At 46.2% G+C, this 22,512-nt stretch overlaps 1 protein-coding gene across 2 annotated transcripts in view; it reads right to left on the bottom strand.

Annotated features, from left to right (window-relative positions):
- The window catches only part of IVNS1ABP (influenza virus NS1A binding protein), a 53,580-nt gene that overhangs the window by 17,086 nt on the left and 13,982 nt on the right, over positions 1-22,512 (bottom strand). For both annotated transcript variants that reach the window (XM_078642753.1, XM_078642762.1), the window contains exons 9-11: positions 22,313-22,436; positions 20,159-20,380; positions 19,559-19,680 (exon numbers count right to left, since the gene is read on the bottom strand). In XM_078642753.1, the coding sequence (XP_078498879.1) occupies positions 19,559-19,680; positions 20,159-20,380; positions 22,313-22,436 (468 nt within the window). The remainder of the gene's footprint in view (positions 1-19,558; positions 19,681-20,158; positions 20,381-22,312; positions 22,437-22,512) is intronic.

Raw genomic sequence — 22,512 nt, 5'->3', positions numbered from 1 at the left:
CTCATTTGGTCTAAGCCCTAATTGATGGCCCATCTGGCCGAATTTTAATTTGGGGGGCAAATTTGTGTGTTGTTTTTTTAATTGTTATATTGTTTGTGAAATGTGGTAGTAATTTTTTTTTCTTCTCTATTTTTGTCTTGTTCCAGGCTTTTGCTGTTTGGATTGTTGTAGGTTGCGTGTCTGTTTGCAGCTTGTGTAGTTGCTTGTGCTTGGTAAGTGAATGTATTTTGTACTACTTCTCCTTGATGTTTGTCTTTTTGAAAAAGGTTGTACCTCTAGCAGTTTGTGTGGCTCTGTTTTTTTTTTCAGGATTAGTGTTTGATGTGCACTTTGTTTTCTAATGTCATTTCTTTTTTTCTTTCTAGTGGGATTTCATTTCTTTTCGCTGTGTCTCAACAGAGTAGGTGCTGGTGAGTGTAGCTATATTTTGTAAGAGTGAAATTGTTTTGGATTGTATTTATCTTTTAGTGAAAGCCTTACCTTGTTTACTTCTTACTTTGCACAGTGTAGGTTGTTGTTCACTTGTGTGTGCAGTCTTCTTGCTTTGTAAGGATAATGGCTAGTCGCAGGATTACTGCTCAGCAGGTTCTTGGTTTGCTTTTTGAGTCTTCCTCGGACCATGGTTCAGAGTCTGAGTCCGATTCGGACTCCCAGGAAGTGGCAGAAGATTCAGGCAGTGAGTTTTCTCTTCGCATGGAATCATCATCATCGGATGATGACTCTTCTTCTAGTGCTGATGAAGGGCCTATGGTACAGGAGGACATTGTGTTGCCGGTAGTGGGCCAAGAGGCACCTGTGCTGCTGCCTAGGGCCGCAAGGTTTCCTTTCTTTTTACGTCGGCAAGAGGCATGTGGGCTGGAGCCTGCACCCAAAAGGCTTCACATTGCTGTGGTGCGCAAAGGGGCATCTGGTGCTTTTCGTCTTCCTGCTCGTGTAGTGCAGCAAGAGGCATCTGGGGCTGTTAGGCTTCCCATTGGTGTAGAGCGGCAAGAGGCATCTGGGCCTGCTGGGTTTCCCGGTGGTGTAGTGCAGCAAGAAGCATCTCAGGCTGCTGGGCTTCCCGTTGGTGTAGTGCAGGAAGAGCCCTCTGGGGATGCTACGTCTTCTGTTGGTGTTGTGCAGCCAGAAGTATCTGTGGCTGTTAGGCTTCCCGTTGGAGAACAGCAGCAAGATGTTTCGGTGCTGCAGGCTGGGGTGGCTGCTCCCCCCGTTGATAGGGATGGCCTCTGGGTTCCCCCTGGCTTGGTGCAGCCGGCATTGCCAGAGTTCACTGGTGTTCCTGGGTGTAGAGTGAATACAGAGAATTTTCTGCCAATTAATTTTTTTCAGTTGTTTTTTGACGATGTGTTTTTGCAAAAGATTGTTGAGCAAACCAATTTATATGCAGAACAATATTTGAGGGCCAACAGTGCCAGCCTTAAGCCCTATTGTAGAGCAATCCGGTGGACTCCCACCAATGTTGAAGAGATGAAGAAGTTTCTGGGATTAACTTTTTTGATGGGCTTGATAAGGAAGTCATCAATTACTTCATATTGGTCCACTAGTCCCTTGATGGTAACAGCTGTATTTCCAGCAGTCATAAGTCGTGATCGGTATACGCTTCTTCTTCGGATGATGCATTTTGCTGATAATAGTTTAGCGTTGTCACGCGATCACCCTGATTGTGACCGTTTGTTTAAAATTCGGCCTGTCCTTGATCACTTTGTTGATCGTTTTTCTGAGATTTTTGTCCCTGGTAAAGAAATTGCAGTGGATGAGTCTTTGGTGTTGTTCAAGGGCCGCTTGGTTTTTAGGCAATACATTCCTAGTAAGAGGTCACGCTATGGAATCAAACTGTATATGCTGTGTGACAGTGAGACTGGATATGTCTACAATTTCAGGGTGTACACTGGTAAGGAGTCCCGCATTAACCCTCCCGGTTGTCCTTCTACTTTTGGAGTAACTGAGAAAATTGTGTGGGAACTAGGTAGAGGATTATTTAACAAAGGCCATCATTTATATGTAGATAACTTCTACACTGGTGTGCAGTTGTTCAAGGAGTTGGCCAAAGTGGGCACTGTTGCTTGTGGCACAATGCGCAGTAACCGTAAAGGTTTCCCAAAGGAACTTGTTTGCAAAAGGCTTGTGCGGGGACAGTCTACGGCATTGCGATGTGGGGAGCTTTTAGCTGTGAAGTATTCAGACAAGAGAGATGTGTACATGCTGACTACTATCCACGATGAAAGTACTGTACCTGTGCCTGTTTGGGGTCAGGGTGCTGAAGTGCGCAAACCTGTGTGCATTGTAGCTTACATTAAGTTCATGGGTGGTGTTGACAGAGTAGATCAGAGGTTGGAACCTTATGCTGCTCTTCGAAAGGCTTACGTTTGGTACAAGAAGTTGGCTATCCATCTGTTCCACTTGGCATCATTTAATGCTTTCGTTGTGTACCAGAAGTCTTGTCCTGGGACGAAGATGACTTTTCTTAAGTTTCAGGAGTCTATAATAGGCAGCCTTGTACTTGTGCAGCAGGCAAGTGTTCCTAGATTTGGAGTGGTGGAGGAAGTGGCTAGATTGCAAGATCGCCACTTTCCTGAATCTATTCCTTCCACTACTGCTAGAGACTTTCCGACTAGAAGATGCAGAGTCTGTTGGCGAAGAGGCGTGCGGAAGGAGTCTCGTATATACTGTCCTGACTGTCCTTCTAAGCCTGCATTGTGTATGTCAGCTTGTTTTAAATCGTACCACACGCAAAAGAACTATTGGGAGTTTGATTGAGCTGTAAAGTGAATTGCTTGGTCTGCATTCTGTAAAACATTTTTAGTTTGTTTCAAGGATTGGCATTAGTGCAAAGTTTTTATTTTAAGAATTTGTGTTACCTGATTTGTAGGTATTTCCATTTGTTTAGTGTCATTTTCAAAAAAAGAATTCTAAATGTGTTTGTGGTGTGTGCCGGCTGGTGCTTGGCTGGCGGTGTGTGTGGAGTTGCGCTTGGCTGTCTGTGCACGGAGTGGTGCTTTGCTGGCGGCGTGTGTGGAGTGGCGCTTGGCTGGTGGTGTTCGTGGAGTGGTACTTGGCGTGGTGTTCGTGGAGTGGTACTTGGCTGTCTGTGCATGGAGTGGTGTTTGGCTGATGGTGTGTGTGGAGTGGTGCTTGGCTGGCGGTGTGTGTGGACTGGTGCTTGGCTGGCGGTGTGTGTGGAATGGTGCTTGGCTGGCAGTGTGTGTGGAGTGGCGCTTGGCTGGTGGTGTTTGCGGAGTGGTACTTGGCTGGAGGGTGTGCGTGGAGCGGTGTTTAGCTGTCTGTGCACGGAGTGGTGCTTGGCTGGCGGTGTGCGTGGAGAGGCGCTTGGCTGGTGGTGTGCGCTGAGTGTTTGGCTGGCGGTGTGCATGGTCTGGTGCTTGGCTGGTGGTGTGGGTGGACTGGCGCTCGGCTGGCGGTGTGTGAGTAGTTACTTTCTGTTGGTCACTGCACACACTGCTTGTTGAGTGACACTCCACGCAGTCCATCAATTTGTGTAGTTCCAGTGTCAGAAATGTGGGCGTGTGAAAGTGATGGGCCCTTGAATGGCGCTGTTTGCTGGTGTGAGTGTTGAAATGTGATGGGTCCGCGGCTGGCGGTGTGAATGTTTTGAATGTGTCACACGTACGAAAGGTGTATGAATGGCCTGTAAAGAGGTTGGTGCCTTGACGTGGCTTTACAGCTCACGAGCTGTGAGTCAGTGGTTCAGTTTATCATACTTGCAATTATACACAGTGTATTTCATTTTTGTGAAATTACTTGCGTATACAATTGTATGTACTGAATCATCACTCACCCTCGTGCCAAATCCAACCAGTATGTGTGTGTGCTTGCGGATTAGATGGGTGTGCAGTAATAATTGTTTTTTTTCTCTTTCTGCATTAGGGTGTACCTTGTCCCTTATTGTGATTGTTGTAATGTGTTGCTTTTATTCCAGATGGTGTCAGTGGTCTTGTTTGTATCAGGTATGAAAGGTGCGTGAATGGCCTGTAAAACGGTTGGTGCCTTGTCGTGGCTTTACAGCTCACGAGTTGCGAGTCACTAGTTCGGTTTTTATGCATTTATTTATTGACAGAGCATTTCATTTTTTTGAAATATCTTGTTAATAAAATTTTATATACTGAACCATCACTCGCCCTCGTGCCAAATCCAACCTGTATGTGTGTGTCTTTGAGGAATAGATAGCCGTGCTTGAATGTTTGTCTTTTGAGTAACTCTGTTAAGGTGAGGTACCCTTTTACTCGGGAGAACAAGGGGAACGCTGGGTGGTAGGACATTTTTGCCGGCACGGCGATCCCACGGCAAAATTTTTGTAAAAGTGCTATTTTTACCTAATTAAGGTTTGCAAGGAGTTCTGGGTAGGAAAACATTGGGGGACCCACGCATGCCATACCTCCCTGGACTCCCCCGGGTGTCTACTTTTCAGAAATGTGTGGGTTTGGTAGGTTTCCCTAGATGGCTGTCTCGCACGGGGCCAGAAACCCAGGTAACCCCACTTGCAAAAGCTGGAGAATTCATGTCCACCAGCTTTTGCAAGAGGGGTTACCCGGGTTTTTGGCCCCGTGCGAGACAGCCATCTAGGGAAACCTACCAAACCCACACATTTCTGAAAAGTAGACACCCGGGGGCTTCCAAGGAGGTATGGCTTGCGTGGATCCTCCAACGTTCCTTTACCCAGAATCCCTTGCAAACCTCATTTTTTGCTTGGAAAAAATCTTTTTTTTTCACACGTTTTAGTGTGGGAAAGCGTGGCATCACTGGGCTCACACAAATTACCTCCCACCCAGCGTTCCCCAAGGTCTCCCGATAAAAATGGTACCTCACTTGCGTGGGTAGGCATAGCGGCTGCTTTAGGAAAAGGCCCAATTCATACTGTGGAGACGAAAACATTACCTTTAGCCAAATAATCTTATTTTTTGAGAGGGTCACCTGAGCTTTTGGCCCGGGGCTTGGCAGGCATCTTTGGAAACTACCAAACCCAAACAGTTCTGAGAACTAGACACCCGGGGGAGTCCAGGGTGGTATGGCATGCGTGGGTCCCCCAATGTTTTCCTACCCAGAAACCCCTGCAAACCTGAAATTTTGGTCCAAAAACCAACTTTTCCATACTTTTTTGGGTGGGATCTCGCTGCCGGAACAAATGTCCTACCACCCAGCGTTTCCCTTGTTCTCCCGAGTAAAATGATACCTCACTTGTGTGGGTGGGCCAAAGGCAAGTGACTTAGGCTGGGGTGCTTAATTTGTAAAACGTAAATATGAGTAAAAACTACTTTTTTCAAAATTCATTTTTGGGGTGTTCTGCTTTGGGGCACCCACACAAGTGAGGTATCCTTTTACTCGGGAGAACAAGGGGAACGCAGGGTGGTACGACTTTTTTGCCGGCACGGCGATCCCACGCCAAAAAGTTTGGAAAAGTGCAATTTTTACCTAATTTTAAGGTTTGCAGAGAGTTCTGGGTAGGAAAACATTGGGGGACCCATGCATGCCATACCTCCCTGGACTCCCCCGGGTGTCTAGTTTTCAGAACTGTTTAGGTTTGCTACTTTGCAAAGAATACCACCGAGCCCCGGGCCACAAATTCAGATCCCCCCCCCCCAAAATCAAGGTAGTTTTGCAATAAGGTAATGTAAATTCACCACCGTACGATTTGAACCGTTTCCTGTTTCAGCCACTATGTCTACCCACGCAAGTGAGGTACCGTTTTTTTCGGGAGACCTGGGGGCACGCTGGGTGAGTGGAAATTTGTTGATCCACGCAGATTCCAGAACTTTCCACCACAGAAATGTGAGGAAAATGTGTTTTTTTGGTCAAATATTTATGTTTTCAAGGGATTCTGGGTAACAAAACCTGGGGGTAGGCAGACGAGTCACCCCATCCTGAATTCCCCTGGGTGTCTAGTTTTCAAAAATGTATAGGTTTGCTAGGTTTCCTTAGGTGCTGGCAGAGCTACGGCGCAAAAACAAAAGGTAGTCTTTGTCCGAATCGTGCAAAATTTCACTGGGAAATTGAGGTGCGACCATGCTGCGTTTTGCGCTGTTTCATGTCGCAGCCACTATGCCTACCCACGCAAGTGAGGTACCATTTTTTTCGGGAGACCTGGGGGCACGCTGGGTGGGTGGAAATTTGTTGATCCACGCAGATTCCAGAACTTTCCACCACAGAAATGTGAGGAAAATGTGTTTTTTTGGTCACATTTTTATGTTTGTAAGGGATTCTGGGTAACAAAACCTGGGGGTAGGCAGACGAGTCACCCCATCCTGAATTGCCCTGGGTGTCTAGTTTTCAGAAATGTATAGGTTTGCTAGTTTTCCCTAGGTGCTGGCAGAGCTACGGCGCAAAAACAAAAGGTAGTCTTTTTGTCCGAATCGTGCTAAATTTCACTGGGAAATTGAGGTGCGACCATGCTGCGTTTTGCGCTGTTTTATGTCGCAGCCACTATGCCTACCCACGCAAGTGAGGTACCATTTTTTTCGGGAGACCTGGGGGCACGCTGGGTGAGTGGAAATTTGTTGATCCACGCAGATTCCAGAACTTTCCACCACAGAAATGTGAGGAAAATGTGTTTTTTTGGTCAAATATTTATGTTTTCAAGGGATTCTGGGTAACAAAACCTGGGGGTAGGCAGACGAGTCACCCCATCCTGAATTGCCCTGGGTGTCTAGTTTTCAAAAATGTATAGGTTTGCTAGGTTTCCTTAGGTGCTGGCAGAGCTACGGCGCAAAAACAAAAGGTAGTCTTTTTGTCCGAATAGTGCAAAATTTCACTGGGAAATTGAGGTGCGACCATGCTGCGTTTTGCGCTGTTTCATGTCGCAGCCACTATGCCTACCCACGCAAGTGAGGTACCATTTTTTTCGGGAGACCTGGGGGCACGCTGGGTGGGTGGAAATTTGTTGATCCACGCAGATTCCAGAACTTTCCACCACAGAAATGTGAGGAAAATGTGTTTTTTTGGTCACATTTTTATGTTTGTAAGGGATTCTGGGTAACAAAACCTGGGGTAGGCAGACGAGTCACCCCATCCTGAATTGCCCTGGGTGTCTAGTTTTCAGAAATGTATAGGTTTGCTAGTTTTCCCTAGGTGCTGGCAGAGCTACGGCGCAAAAACAAAAGGTAGTCTTTTTGTCAGAATTGTGCAAAATTTCACTGGGAAATTGAGGTGCGACCATGCTGCGTTTTGCGCTGTTTCATGTCGCAGCCACTATGCCTACCCACGCAAGTGAGGTATCATTTTTTTCGGGAGACCTGGGGGCACGCTGGGTGGGTGGAAATTTGTTGATCCACGCAGATTCCAGAACTTTCCACCACAGAAATGTGAGGAAAATGTGTTTTTTTGGTCAAATCTTTATGTTTGTAAGGGATTCTGGGTAACAAAACCTGGGGGTAGGCAGACGAGTCACCCCATCCTGAATTGCCCTGGGTGTCTAGTTTTCAGAAATGTATAGGTTTGCTAGTTTTCCCTAGGTGCTGGCAGAGCTATGGCGTAAAAACAAAAGGTAGTCTTTTTGTCCGAATCGTGCTAAATTTCACTGGGAAATTGAGGTGCGACCATGCTGCGTTTTGCGCGGTTTCATGTCGCAGCCACTATGCCTACCCACGCAAGTGAGGTACCATTTTTTTCGGGAGACCTGGGGGCACACTGGGTGGATGGAAATTTGTTGATCCACGCAGATTCCAGAACTTTCCACCACAGAAATGTGAGGAAAATGTGTTTTTTTGGTCAAATTTTTTTGTTTGAAAGGGATTCTGGGTAACAAAACCTGGGGGTAGGCAGACGAGTCACCCCATCCTGAATTGCCCTGGGTGTCTAGTTTTCAGAAATGTATAGGTTTGCTAGGTTTCCCTAGGTGCTGGCAGAGCTACGGCGTAAAAACAAAAGGTAGTCTTTTTGTCCGAATCGTGCTAAATTTCACTGGGAAATTGAGGTGCGACCATGCTGCGTTTTGCGCTGTTTCATGTCGCAGCCACTATGCCTACCCACGCAAGTGAGGTACCATTTTTTTCGGGAGACCTGGGGGCACACTGGGTGCATGGAAATTTGATGATCCACGCAGATTCCAGAACTTTCCACCACAGAAATGTGAGGAAAATGTGTTTTTTTGGTCAAATTTTTTTGTTTGAAAGGGATTCTGGGTAACAAAACCTGGGGGTAGGCAGACGAGTCACCCCATCCTGAATTGCCCTGGGTGTCTAGTTTTCAGAAATGTATAGGTTTGCTAGGTTTCCCTAGGTGCTGGCAGAGCTACGGCGCAAAAACAAAAGGTAGTCTTTTTGTCCGAATCGTGCAAAATTTCACTGGGAAATTGAGGTGCGACCATGCTGCGTTTTGCGCTGTTTCATGTCGCAGCCACTATGCCTACCCACGCAAGTGAGGTACCATTTTTTTCGGGAGACCTGGGGGCACACTGGGTGGATGGAAATTTGTTGATCCACGCAGATTCCAGGACTTTCCACCACAGAAATGTGAGGAAAATGTGTTTTTTTGGTTAAATTGTTTTGTTTGAAAGGGATTCTGGGTAACAAAACCTGGGGGTAGGCAGACGAGTCACCCCATCCTGAATTGCCCTGGGTGTCTAGTTTTCAGAAATGTATAGGTTTGCTAGGTTTCCCTAGGTGCTGGCAGAGCTACGGCGCAAAAACAAAAGGTAGTCTTTTTGTCTGAATCGTGCTAAATTTCACTGGGAAATTGAGGTGCGACCATGCTGCGTTTTGCGCTGTTTCATGTCGCAGCCACTATGCCTACCCACGCAAGTGGGGTACCATTTTTTTCGGGAGACCTGGGGGCACGCTGGGTGGGTAGAAATTTGTTGATCCACGCAGATTCCAGAACTTTCCCCCACAGAAATGTGAGGAAAATGTGTTTTTTTGGTCAAATTTTTTTGTTTGAAAGGGATTCTGGGTAACAAAACCTGGGGGTAGGCAGACGAGTCACCCCATCCTGAATTGCCCTGGTTGTCTAGTTTTCAAAAATGTATAGGGTTGCTAGGTTTCCCTAGGTGCTGGCAGAGCTACGGCGCAAAAACAAAAGGTAGTCTTTTTGTCCGAATCGTGCTAAATTTCACTGGGAAATTGAGATGCGACCATGCTGCGTTTTGCGCGGTTTCATGTCGCAGCCACTATGCCTACCCACGCAAGTGAGGTACCATTTTTTTCGGGAGACCTAGGGGCACGCTGGGTGGGTGCAAATTTGTTGATCCACGCAGATTCCAGAACTTTCCACCACAGAAATGTGAGGAAAATGTGTTTTTTTGGTCAAATATTTATGTTTGCAAGGGATTCTGGGTAACAAAACCTGGGGGTAGGCAGACGAGTCACCCCATCCTGAATTGCCCTGGGTGTCTAGTTTTCAAAAATGTATAGGTTTGCTAGGTTTCCCTAGGTGCTGGTTGAGCTACGGCTCAAAAACAAAAGGTAGTCTCTTTGTCCAAAGAGCTTAAGATTTCACTGGGAAATTGAGGAGCGACCACGTTGCATTTTGTGCCGTTTCCCGTGGTAGGCACAAGGCCGACCCACACAAGTGAGGTACCATTTTTTTCGGGAGACCTGGGGGCACGCTGGGTGGGTGGAAATTTGTTGATCCACGCAGATTCCAGAACTTTCCACCACAGAAATGTGAGGAAAATGTGTTTTTTTTTTCAAAATCTGAGCTTTGCAAGGGATTCTGGGTAACAAAACCTGGTGGTAGGCAGTCGAGTCATCCCATCCTGAATTCCCCTGGGTGTCTACTTTTCAAAAATGTATAGGTTTGCTAGGTTTCCCTAGGTGCCGGAAGAACTAGGGTGCAAAAACTACAGGTAGGCACTTTGCCAAAAAAGGGTCAATTTGTAACTGCAAAATTTAGGTGTGACCACGTTGCATTTTGCGCCGTTTCCTGTCGCAGGCACAAGGCCGACCCACACAAGTGAGGTACCGTTTTTATCGGGACACTTGGGGTAATTCAGATTTGTAAATCAACTGTTATTACCAATTGAGCTTTCTTGCATTTCTCCCTTTGAATGAAAGATATTGTGTAGAAAAAAAAACTTTATGAAAAATGACCAATAATTCTCATGCTAGTATGAGTATTCCCAACTTTGAAAATGTGCAATTATATACTGTTTCTGAACTCTATAATTTGTACCCAATTCATACATACATAGGTGTCTTTCATGCAGATTATTCCATGTGTACATTTTCCAAGACAAAGTGCACTATACCCAGTAAATGAAAAAATACCATTGCAAGTTGCTGCTCAGTTTTTGGATCTGGGTTCGTCGGGTTCTTGGTGAAACTACAAGTCCCATATATCCCCACAACCAGGAAGGTCTAACGGATGTAACGGTATATTGCTTTCCAAGAGCTGTCAAAATTAGAGAAAGTTATAGGTGAAAACGTTGAGACAAAAGGCCGTTGTTTTCAACAAATTTTCAAATATTCCAATATCTGTTAGTTTCTATAACGAACCCTTCATGGATTTAGACAAATGACCCCTTTCTGAATTCAGAATTTTGTCTATTTTTCGGAAATGTAAAGCTTTCCAGGATCCATTATTGCTTTCAAACTCATTTCTACCATTAACTGGAAGGAGGTGGAAAGCTCTAAAAATAGCAAAAATAGGCTATGTCCCAGAAAAATGCCAAAACTGAGTGAAAAATTTCGGTTCTCTGACAAAACACTGTCATTCCCTAAAAGCTGAGAAAATGGAGAATTCAGCCCCACAAACCCTTTTTTGATACCATATTCAGGGAAAAAGCCAGAGGCTTTCATTTGCAGCCCGTTTTTCCCATTTTTCTGAAAAAAACAAAAAAAACACTATATTTTGGTTAATTTCTGGGACCCCTCCAAGGGAATCCACAAACCCTGGGCGCCTTTAGAATCCCCATGATGTTGGAAGAAAAGGACGCAAATTTGGCGCGGATCCCTTATGTGGTCAAAAAGTTACAAGGGCCTAAGCGCGCACTACCCCAAAACACCAAAAAAAGCCTTAGCACAGGAGGGGGAAAAGGCCTAGCAGCGAAGGGGTTAATAGGAATTTAAAATCCAATCTGGGGAAAAAGTCATATTTTAAATACTTCTTTTGAAGTGCCATTTATAACGATGGCAATTACCTGCCTAAAGCCTCTAGTAGCCATTTCTGGAAAAGGAACAAAAAAGTGCCTTGGCTGGCAATTGGTGTGAACTTACAGGATGGCCTATGAGTAATGGGGCCACCAAGTAACTGTACAGTCGTCAAAAGGGCAGCCCCTGTCACCGGCAGATTTAACTCGCACCTAGGGCTGCCCCTGCAATTGTCCAACAAGCTAGTGCCAAGCATAAAAGTGGTAGCCCTGGTTACCTTCCTCACAACACTGCTGGACCTGTGGAAAGCAGATGGACTGCACCTGCAGAACCAAAGGACAGTATCAAGACAGCCTGCTGTTTTGACTATGGAGAGAAACAGCAAGGACTGGATCTGCTCACACTTTAACCCAGGATAGAAGAGTGGCCTCCAACGGCTAGTTTGAGCCGAGCTGACCCGTTCCTAATAGATTTGCCCTGGACCCTGCTGGAGGATTCTGGGAGACAGAGTCCTAACTCACCAAGTGGTGCCCAAAGGGTCCTGGACCATAGGCTGGTGTTCAACTATACTCTACCTCAAGACTGCATAGTAGCATCCCACAGTTGTCAAGCCCTTAGTTAGATCCAGCCAGCAGCACGCCCCACAGAGGCAATTCGTCAGGAAAAAAAAAGCTAAGTTGAAGGGAAACTTTTCGCTGAGACGAAACTGGACCTTGTAGCCAACCCACCCTCCATCTACCCCAGTCAGTCTTAACTTTGACCCAATCTAGTGGAACTAGATATCTGTAATTGGCGCCTTTTGATTCGGAAAACCTGGTGTCCGGTTCCCCCAATCCTACTTGGTTTTTTCCGTTGCTCATTCAAAATTATATTTCTATAAATTGGAGTGGGATTTTTATTGTGCTTTAACAGTTTTGGTACAGATACTTTTTTTTTTTTTACAACTGTTTCATTAGAGTTAACCCTGCCTACTCTGGGCCACAGTTAAGTACGGAGCAGAGGTTTAATTTAAAATAATTAATCTGATACAGAATAGTGAAATTACTCAGGTCTCCAACCAATAATTCATGTAATCAATTGTCTTGCATGTTCCTTAGTACAGCAGACTGCTATTGCCAAAGCACGCGTTATTTGGGCCGTTTCACTAGGTTCTCTGAGCAACTCGTACTGACCCAGTAATTTGGCTTTTGGGAGAATTAATGGGCATTGCAACTAAATGTGGAATTTAGTAAGACAAATTGAAGATTGGGGTCCAGAATTATTGAAGATTGGGGTCCAGAATTAAGTGTCACATCGCTCGAGCCATGCAAGGTGACCGAACCTAGAATGAGATTTAACATACCACGCGGAGGCCCTCTGCAAGGCTTTGTAAATCTGCTGCAAGGCAGCAGAAGTTGCTGCATTGTGTTACACTACGACGGGAAAGTTTACATTGGTGGACCGAGTGTTCCCATGCATCCACCCATGTATTCAGAAGCATTTACAGATTTACCAACACTGGTAAACCAGGGAATGGATGCGAATTATACGCCTTCAACATAGGAGAAACAAGGAGAAATCTCCATCGTTTCTTTTTTAAGTGCGCTGCAGCACACTTAAAAGGTATTTTCCTCCGAAAGGTTTTTGTGCAGGAAGGTGTCCCTTCAGACACTAAAACAATCCTACACGCAACAGACACCCTTGCACCACAGCACAAGCATGCTTGTGTTTGTGCTGGACTGCAAATCGTGCACCAGTGCAGGCAGAGGACAAGAATAAGTCATATCTTGGTTGATATGGCATATTCCTGCTCTTTCAAGCTGAACTTTTTATTTTTAATCGCAGCAAAGTTCGTAGACAACCAGGAGTGAGCTGCCTAATGCTAGAAAGTAAAACCATAATTAGATTTGGCATACAGGAGTGTCTGCTTTTCATGCCAAGCCGGGGGGTTAAGGATACCAGAAAAGTGGTCGCCACACCCTAACCTTAAGTCAAGAACTGCAGATTAGCAGAATGCAAGTTCTAAAAAGCTTCATAAGCAACTTTGTCTCAAACATTGGTGTACATAGAATAGGCTTAAGATATAACCTGTGGTAAAGGTGCTGGAGTAGGATTGACCTGGAAGACATACTTTACAGCAGCACAACTTCACAGTGCAATCCCATACACGTGCTCTACTTCCGGAGCAATGAGGTGGTGTCAAACCTCAGAAGGGAATAACGAATAGTTCCTTACCTGTTGGTGTAGTTTTGCAGCTTGAAGATCTTTCTGGATTCACTATGCTGTGCATATTCCGCAATCTGGTGGTTGGGTCCGGAATCGTAGTCTCTTTTTTGTAGCCCACTATTTGGTGTACCTTCGGTGACGTCGGCATGCTTCCGGCGGAAGCTCCCACCCTTGGGCGCCATCTTCGGATTCTTTTTTCTGTCTTTTTTCTTTTCTGTGTTTGTATTGAATCATTGGCTAGGTTTGTTAATCCTTCTTTCAACGCAATTCTTTTCACGTATCTTGTAAGCTTCAACTTGCTTTCTTTTCTATGTGTTTCCACCTTCTTTTCCAGCCTCATCTTTCTGGCGGAGGCGGGTGGGGTCGCTGGTGAATCCAGAAAGATCTTCAAGCTGCAAAACTACACTGACAGGTAACAAACTATTCGTTTTGCAGCGTGAATCTTTCTGGATTCACTAGGCTGTGCATAGATTTTGTAGCGGTTTTGTTACTTTTGTGGCGGCTGGGTGGAAGATGAGCGTTGGTTGTTGAATATATGTTGAAGCACTCTTTGTCCTACTTGTGCTTCCTTGTTCATCTGTACATCCACGCAATAGTGCTTGGTGAACGTGTGCATTGAAGCCCATGTTGCCGCCAGGCATATGTCCTGAATTGGTGTGTTGGCCAGAAAGGCAATTGTTGCTCCTTTCTTCCTGGTTGAGTGGGCCTGTGCCCCTCTTGTTAGCTCCTGCCCCGCTTGCTTGTGGCAGTATTGTATAGTTTGTGCGCTCCATCGAGCTATGGTGTTCTTAGTCACTGGTCTACCCCTGTAACTGTTTGCGAAGGATACAAAGAACTGTTTTGTCTTCCTGTGTTCCTTCGTCCTTTCAATTTAGTGTATCACTGCCCTTCTTGCGTCGTGTGGAGCGCCCTCTCAGCACTTGTCGTGGGGTTCTGGAAGAAGCTAGGAATCTGAATACTCTGATTCATGTGGAACCTTGACACCACCTTTGGCATAAAGTGCAGGTCTGTTCTCATCACAACCCTGTCACTGTATCTGTATGTAGGGTTCCTGTAGTTCGCTCACCCTACGTAGCGAGGCGATAGCTACCAGAAAGGTCACTTTCATCGTCAGCATTTGCAGTGATGCCTTGTAGATGGGTTCGAAAGGTGCTTTCATGAGCTGTCAGTACCACATTCAGGTTCCAAGCCGGTGGTGGCATCCTTTTTGGTGGCGCTATTCTCTTAGCCCCTTCCAGGAATCTTTTTACTACTTGAGATGTAAAGAAGCTTCTCCTGTTTCTCCTCTTGTGTATGCCACAATCGCTGCCAGGTGTACCCTCAGCGAGGATGAGCTTAGCTTTGCTCTTATTAGGTGCGTGAGGTATCTTAGCACCGTTGATTCCTTGGTCAGCTTTCTCTGGAGTTTCTTCTTGCAGCACCATTGAGTGAATCTATTCCATTTTTCCCCATAGCACTTGCGTGTGCTGGGCCTCCTTGCCTCTCGCAGCACCCGTAGGGTGCTCTCTGCTAGTTTCAGATGTGCTAACTCTAAGTCCTCAGGAGCCACGCCGGTTCTGGGTGTAGAACGTCTGTTTTCCATGGAGAGAGGGTCTTTTCTTTTTGAGAACTTGTGGGGCAGACCCTGTGCCATCTCCATTATCTGCGAGTACCAGGTCTGCCTGGCCCATTGTGGTGCCACCAGGATGAGCGTCATGTTGCTCGTCATGCATTTGTTGAGAACCCTGGGAATCAGTGGTAGTGGGGGAAAAGCGTAGGCAAATGTTTTTGGCCAGCTTATCCATAGGGCATTCCCTTGGGATAGTGCCTCTGGTTGTCTGAATGCAAAGTACTGGCATTTTGAATTCTGGCGTGTTGCAAACAGGTCTATTGTCGCAGTGCCCCACCTTCTGAATAGTCTCTGTTTCCTGTATGTTGAGGTCCCACTTGTGGGATGCTGAAGTTTGCCTGCTGAGCCAATCTGCTTCTACATTGTCCTTCCCTGGCAGGTGTATGGCTAGCAGGTCTATTTTGAGTGGTATTGCCCATCTCCAGATCTCCTGTGCCAAGCTTGACAGAGGGAATGATTGTGTTCCCCCCCCCCCCCCTTGCTTGTTGATGTAAAACATCGTTTTCTGTCCTCATCAGCACCTTCTGGTTGTACAGTGGTTTCTGAAAGGCTTTGAGGGCAAGCAACACTGTTTTCAGCTCCAGGTAATTGATGTTTGACCACATCTCCTGGGCTCCATAGACACCTCACTCTGAGCTTGTTCATGTATGCGCCCCATCCCTTCTGGGATGCGTCTGTGGTGATGGTCACTGTTGGGTCCGGTGGCGTTAGAGGCTTCCCTATTGTTATCCTTTCCTTGGTCCACCACTATTTCTTCCTGCACTTTGTGCTTTACAGATCCTCCCAACTTCCTGTAGCTTGTGACCATTGCTGTTGCAGCCACTCTTGGAGTGGTCTCATCTGGCGTACATTGGGGACCAGGTGTATGCATGACGCCATCATTCTCAAGATCTTGCTCACTGTCCGAGCTCGCCCCTTCTGGTAGTGACGTTTCTCCCTCAGTAGGCTGAGTGTCCTCTTCTCGCTGGGTAAAACCCTGCATTGGACGGTGTTGATTTGAGCTCCCAGGAAGATCTTCACTTGCTCCAGTTCCATCGAACATTTTCCCCAGTGTATGGAGAATCCCAGGCTTGCTAGCGTTCTTGTGACCTGTTCTGCATGATCTTTGCATGTCCTGTAAGAGCTTGCCTTTACGAGCCAGTCGTCGAGGTAGGGGTACACGTGTATCCCCTCTCTTCGCAGATGTGCGGCCACTGCTGCGAGGCATTAGGTGAAAACCCTTGGTGCGGACTTTAGACCGAATGCCAGGGTTGTGAATTGGTAGTGATCCTGGTTTACTGTGAATCTTAGCATGTGCTTGTTCTGCCTGTTCATGGAGATCTGCAGGTACGCATCTTTGAGGTCTATGGTGGACAAGAAGTCCCCGGGCTTTATCTGTGGGATGACCTCTTGTTGGGACGTCATTTTGAATTTTTGAGTCTTTACATATTTGTTTAGTAACCGTAGATACAGGATGGGTCTTACGCTTTCGTCCACTTTTGGCACCAGGAAGTAGTTTGAGTACACTCCCCTGTTCCGTTCTTTGAATGGGACCAGTTCGATGGCCTCTTTGAGGAGGAGTTCTTGAGCTTCCTCTAGGAGCAATTGCAGCTCCCTTCCCGAGCGCTCTTTTTTCTTTGGCTTTCTGTTTGGTGGTCTCCTTTCCAACTCTATGCAGTATCTGAACTGTATGATGTGGAGTATCCACTGGTCTGTGGTTATTTCTCTCCACTCGGAGGAAAAATCTCAGCCTGCCTCCTACTGGTGTTACATGTTCCTTTGTGTCTTGTCCGTGTAGCCCTCTCCTCTTTGCTTTTCCGCGCTCTTCCCTCGGAGGGTATGAGTGGGTGAGCACCTTTTCCTGTGTGAAGTCACTTAGAGAGGGGTTGTTCACCGCCTCTCCTTCTCTGGCCCCGTCAGTTTCTTCTCCCGCGAAAGGACTGGCCCCTGTTCTGGTAGTTCCAGTTTTGCTTCTGCTGGCCCTGGTGACCTTGGTTGTCACTCTGTTGACCCTGGTGGAACGCCTGGTGTGGTTGTCCTTGCTGGTTTCCACCCCTTCCGTTCGGCCTCCGCGTAGGAGTGCCTCTTCTCATCCCCCTGAATTGCAGGGCCCCCATGGACCTTGCAGTCTCGTTGTCTTTCTTCAGTTGGGTGAGTTTCTCATGAACTGGGGCTCCGAACAGTGTTTCTCCATTGAAAGGGGTGTTCAGAATGTTGTTTTGAACCTCCGTCTTTAAGTCTGAGATCCTGAGCCAGGCTTGCATTCTCTTATTCCTATAGCCATCAGCCTGCTGGATGTTTCTGCCCCACCCAAGGCTGTCTTCAGGCAGGAGTGTGCGATGCTTTTCGCCTCTTCCACGAGGTGAGCGGCTCTCTGCTGGTGTTCCTCTGGGAAGTGATTGAGCAATTGGCCCATTTTGTCCCAATGCTGGTACTGGTGCCTGTTGAGAAGGGCGTTGGAGTTTGCCATCCTCCAGTGCATTGCTGCATTTCTCTCAATTTTTCTGCCAGTTAGGTCCATCCTCCTGCTTTCCTGGTCAGGTGGTGGCCCAGATGTTTGGACGTTGGCCCTTCTTCTTGTCGTTGCGGCTATAATTGAGTCTGCTGAAACTGTCCCCTGGATGTAAGGGGGGGTCCTGGGAGGAGAACTACTTTTTCTCCGTTCTTGGCGTGACTGACCTGCAGGTAGCTGGTTCTTTGAATGTCTTTGCCCTGTGCCATAACACTCTTCAGCATGGGCAGGAAGTGGCTTTTTGTCTGTGTGGGGAGCAAGGTTTCCAGCAGGAAATCTGCCTTAGCCTTCTCCTCCTCCAATTTGACTCCATAAGCTGCTGCAGCCTTCTTGACGACCTCATAGTAGGCCCCAATGTCATCTGGCGGCGAAGGCCTCGAGGGGTATGTCTCCACAGCCTCCTCCGGGTTTTCGGCCTCGATGTCCTGCCAATCCTGGTCCTGAGCAGTCGAGGATCCCGAGTCGTAGCTCGAACGCGGGTCCCCGTAATCACCCTCTGTGTAATAGAGGTCCTACTCTTCTCCCTGCTCAGAGGGCTCCGGAGTTTTCGGCGGCTCTTCGGCGAACTCCTCGTGTTCTTCTATCTCTTCAAGGACTGTCGTGGGCTTCGAGGGGATCCTGAAGCTTTTCATTTGGTCTTCGAAGTCCTTCTTCCTCTGGATGAGGTTTTCCATCTCGGCCTCGAGCCTTCTTTTCTTTCCCTCCATCTGTGCGGCCTGCTCGTTGTCGAGCATTTCGGCCGCCCTCTTAGACGGTCCCGTCGAGGTGGCTCTTGGTTCCTTCGAAGGCGAGGATCCTTTTTGGGAGTTTGCTTCGATGACCTGTTTTTCACTGGTCTTTGCGGCCTGGGAGTCCTTTTCGAAGGATCCGCTGGGCTGTTTTCCGGGAATCGCAGCTTCGGTCGTCGAAGATGGACGCCGGTGCTCCCTTCGAGGTTCTAGACTCTGATTTTCGAGGAGTCAGCCGCCTGTTTGAGGCCCTGTCGAGGGTTTCGGGGTCGTAGACTCTCCTACCTTGTCTGACGATTTCTTAATCGGTCTCTGCGACCGTGGAGACATCTGGACCTTCGGCGATGTTGTCCTCGTCGTCGATGGAGAGGCCCAGGTCGTACAGCGACGGGGCCTTGCCCTGCATCGTGTGGTGAGCTATCCTCTGTTTTTCCCCGAATCCTCAGCATCTTCGGCGTGAAGACTGAGCAGGCGTTGCAGTCCTTACTCCCGTGGTCGATAGGCAGACAGAGGTGGCAGACCGGGTGCGTATCTCTCTGCACGTACTTGTGGTGGCAATTACAGCAGAATTTAAATGTGTGTTGTCCATTACTGCGCTCAGGGGGCCCCCCGTGTGCGCATTCTCCATCGGACGTCGAAGATCTCGAGGTTCCTTTCCTTCGTCGTCGTCACGGCTATGATGATCTTCTCCTGGTCTTCGAGTTTTTCCCTGAAGAAATTCGCTTATTTTTCTCCTCCAAAACTTCTGGAGCTTCACGCGACGATCCAGACCCCAACGGCTGAAAAAGGAATCTGAAGATGGCGCCCAAGGGTGGGAGCTTCCGCCGGAAGCATGCCGACGTCTACGAAGGTACACCAAATGGTGGGACATAGACGCCCACCTGGGCTACAAAAAAAATTAAAATGAGAAAAAAGGACTACGATTCCGGACCCAACCACCAGATTGCGGAATATGCACAGCATAGTGAATCTAGAAAGATTCACGCTGCAAAAATCTTTTGTTGCGTTGGTGTAGCACCACAAACAGAAGGTGGAAAGTCATGGGTATGCAAAAAAGAATAGGTTCATGGCAACTCAGTCGAGAACGTTCTGGTCCTCCCCTTCAAAGTAGATTCCACACTGCATGGGGAAAGATTTTTACCATTCAATAGAACAGAGTGGTCACCTACATTAGTCGCCATCATTCATTGTGAGTGTTTACAGGGCCCCTTGTTTTCCAACAACTCAGAGCACCTTTTAAGGTGGTTAACCACTCAACGCCAAAGCATGGCTCCCTTTCATAACCGAAGATTTACACATTTCCAACCAGGCTGGTTGCATGGCAGATTTGAAGCAGAGTGGAATTCTAGAAGAGTTATTAAAAGCATCACGTCATGATGAAATCCATATTCTTGAACACCCACTACTCAATTAGGTGGACTGTAGTTTCCCAATAAACAAGCCTTAAAGTGTTGGGAAGCTTTGTTTCATGCATGAAATAGGCACATACCATTAACACAGCCATTTGAAATCGTGCCCGTGGTGTTCTCATTGGTGCAATGAAAGTCCAGCAATCCTTCTGTGGGTCATAGCATTCAACTGTACGGAGGCACTCTTCCCTGTTGTAACCACCTGGTAATTACAAAAATACCTTTTATGGTCATGAATTAATCAGATTACGACATTGTGTTCAACAAACAGTAAATGCTCAGAAAGGAAGTTTAGCTTACAGGTAGTGTGTATTTGTAAATAAAGTATTTGCTCTTCCATGGATGCAGGTAAATTGAGAACGCATGACTTGAGTGCAAGGGCTCTGATTCTGAGACCGCCAAACAAACTACATACCACTAGATTTTATCCACCTTTTATTGCTCTTGTGTAAGGAAAAAAAATCTGCGGGAGGAATCAAGTGGTTTAATAGTAGGTCATGTGTTTGAAGGGACACGTGTAGTAGAGTTTAAAATAAGCTATTTTGTGGGTAGTTAAATACTGTGTTGCATATTTCACAAGAACGAGAGGGTGAGGATACGGGCCATTGGATCTACGGATAATATTCCCAACATGTGTTCATTACATAAAATGTACAAACGAGAAGTCCCCTCTTACACACCTGCAGCTATTAGCTTTCCATTCAGTTCCGCAGTTCCTAGTCCAGATCGAGCATACTGCATGGGGGACATAACCTTCTCAATAGGGTCTGGCTGTATCTCAAAACTCAAACTTTTGAGTAAACGTGGAGTACTGGAGGGAGAGCTTTGAGGACTGTTTCGTCCATGGAGGAAAATCACACACAAAACACCGTTCAAGACAGCAAGACATAAGTAGGTGTTACCTGAAAGTGAAACAAATTAGTTAGGTTTCCAAAGACTGCTGTCTAGTTCAGTAAAGCAAGGAGTGCAGATTCATTTAACGACTGTCATTCAGATACATTCACTTTGAGGAGTAAGGGAGCATGACTTGATTAACACTGGGTTCTAATGAATATCACACCATCTTATAGTAAGCATTTTCATAGCACAGCTACTTTGGGTGATTGGAATTTTGGACAAGCCCTAATCCACTTCACGGCCCTTTTGAACGCCCTTGCTCACTTCAACTCAAATCCAAACAGAAGGAATCAGGTTATACAACTCCAGTAAAAGGATCTGAGATCAACAAGCTTCACCAATCCTTTAGGCTAGAAGAGACTAAATAACCAATACATTGGTTTTAAAAATGATGCAAAAATATTCCAGCCCACACACAATTTCGTGCTTTCAAAGAGTGGACGATTCTGGAGGCCGTTACTTTCCAGTAATGAAATTACCATAGACTTAGAATAGAAGTCACCAAAAGAGGAGCAGTGGACAGAAAAATAAATAATCGGGCGTTTTTCAGAATACCAATATGGTTAATGAATCACAACTGAAAACCACTGCTTACTAACTAGATACAAAGTAGAAAGTGGGAACAGATTCAGTCCATTTGCAAGGAATGTCAAACACTCACCAAAAGCAGAAATCATTTCTTCTATCTGCTTAAGTGAGCATGCACTGGATTCTTAAGCATGTTCACGAGTGTTATGGGACGACTAAATTCAGACCAGATTGTGGCTGCCATTAGCCGTAAAAAAAAAAAAAAAATGGGACTCTTACGCCTACAAATTACATCAGAGTATAGAGTGACTTGAAAGTCTCCCAGAAGATTTAGTAAAAAGGACCCATGGCCAAGAGGGAGCTTTTCTATTGTCAAAGCAGCTTCATTCTTTGTGAGGATTTAGGATTAGCTCTAGTTATAGTGACTCGTGGAAATGTTTTAGCCTGTTGAGATTTCAGAGATCTTTCGGTGCAGTCTCACTCTCCTTTGAGAGCCGGGAACAACAGTCTACCGGTCAGATTTTTTAACTGCCTGTGCTGGCCACTACACAAAAGCACAAATTTTAAGTACAAAACCTGGGTTTTGACCATTAAACCCTTAAAGTCGAAAAAGTGTTTTGGAAAGAACAAACATATATGGAGTTGAAAATGGCAAATTTAAGCAATGCATGTATGATGGAACCATACATTCCTTTACAAAGCGTCCATTACAATGCATATGCCTTTTTCACACATGCAATCACAAAGAAAATGTAAGTATTTCACAGATAAGTATCAAGTTTAATATATACATATATCCTATACCCTAGGGCCTCATTTCCCCGCAAGTCCTGGCGGTACCGTGCATGCAGGGACAAGGCCCCCAGTGTTACTCCCAAGCACAGCTCCGGGCCCAGACGATTCAGAAGAATGCACAAACTCAGATACTTTACTGCCATATGCTGGATTTACATTCAAAGTTTACACAATAAGGGTTCTACTGCACATGACAGTGTGCATATTTTTCTGGATCGTTTGAGCCCAGAGCTGCGTTTGGGATTTGAATCTCCTAGCCACTGTATAGATCTATACACACAATGCATACAAAAAAAATTACATTTTCATGGTAAAGGCATATGTGCTGTAAAATTGTCTGGTAAAGGCATATGCATTGTAATGGATGTGTGATAAAGGTATTGCAGGGTAACGGCCGTAGTGTAAAGGCAGTTCTCTTAAGCAACAGCTTTTTTTCATGAGCAGGAACACCATACATCGCCAGTCGGAATTTACTTTGAGGACCCTACAAACGCTGGGTAAGAGTCACAACACTTTCAAACATTTAGCCTTCTTGAAGGAGTATAGAAAAACTATTTTGCAACAAGTGCCTAATTAGTCTGGAGATATTAAAGCTGGAAATCACAAAAACTTACTTGAGGTCTTCTCCGAGGCAATGATTTTCCATTCGCGTTTGGGGCTGTGCATCACAGCATTTGGAGAAAGACTTCCAGAGGAACTGCTACTTATGTGCTTGTCGTTTTCACGCAGTGGCTTTTTCTGCAAAATCAAAAGGCAGCTACAGAAACCTATCCATACACCACACCTTGATTTACCTTTACTCCACTGAGTGAAC

This window comes from Lissotriton helveticus, chromosome 1_1 (assembly GCF_964261635.1).
Source record: "Lissotriton helveticus chromosome 1_1, aLisHel1.1, whole genome shotgun sequence".
NCBI lineage: Eukaryota > Metazoa > Chordata > Amphibia > Caudata > Salamandridae > Lissotriton > Lissotriton helveticus.
Note: the sequence above shows the minus strand (reverse complement) of the source record. Positions and strands in the feature narration are given on the sequence as shown.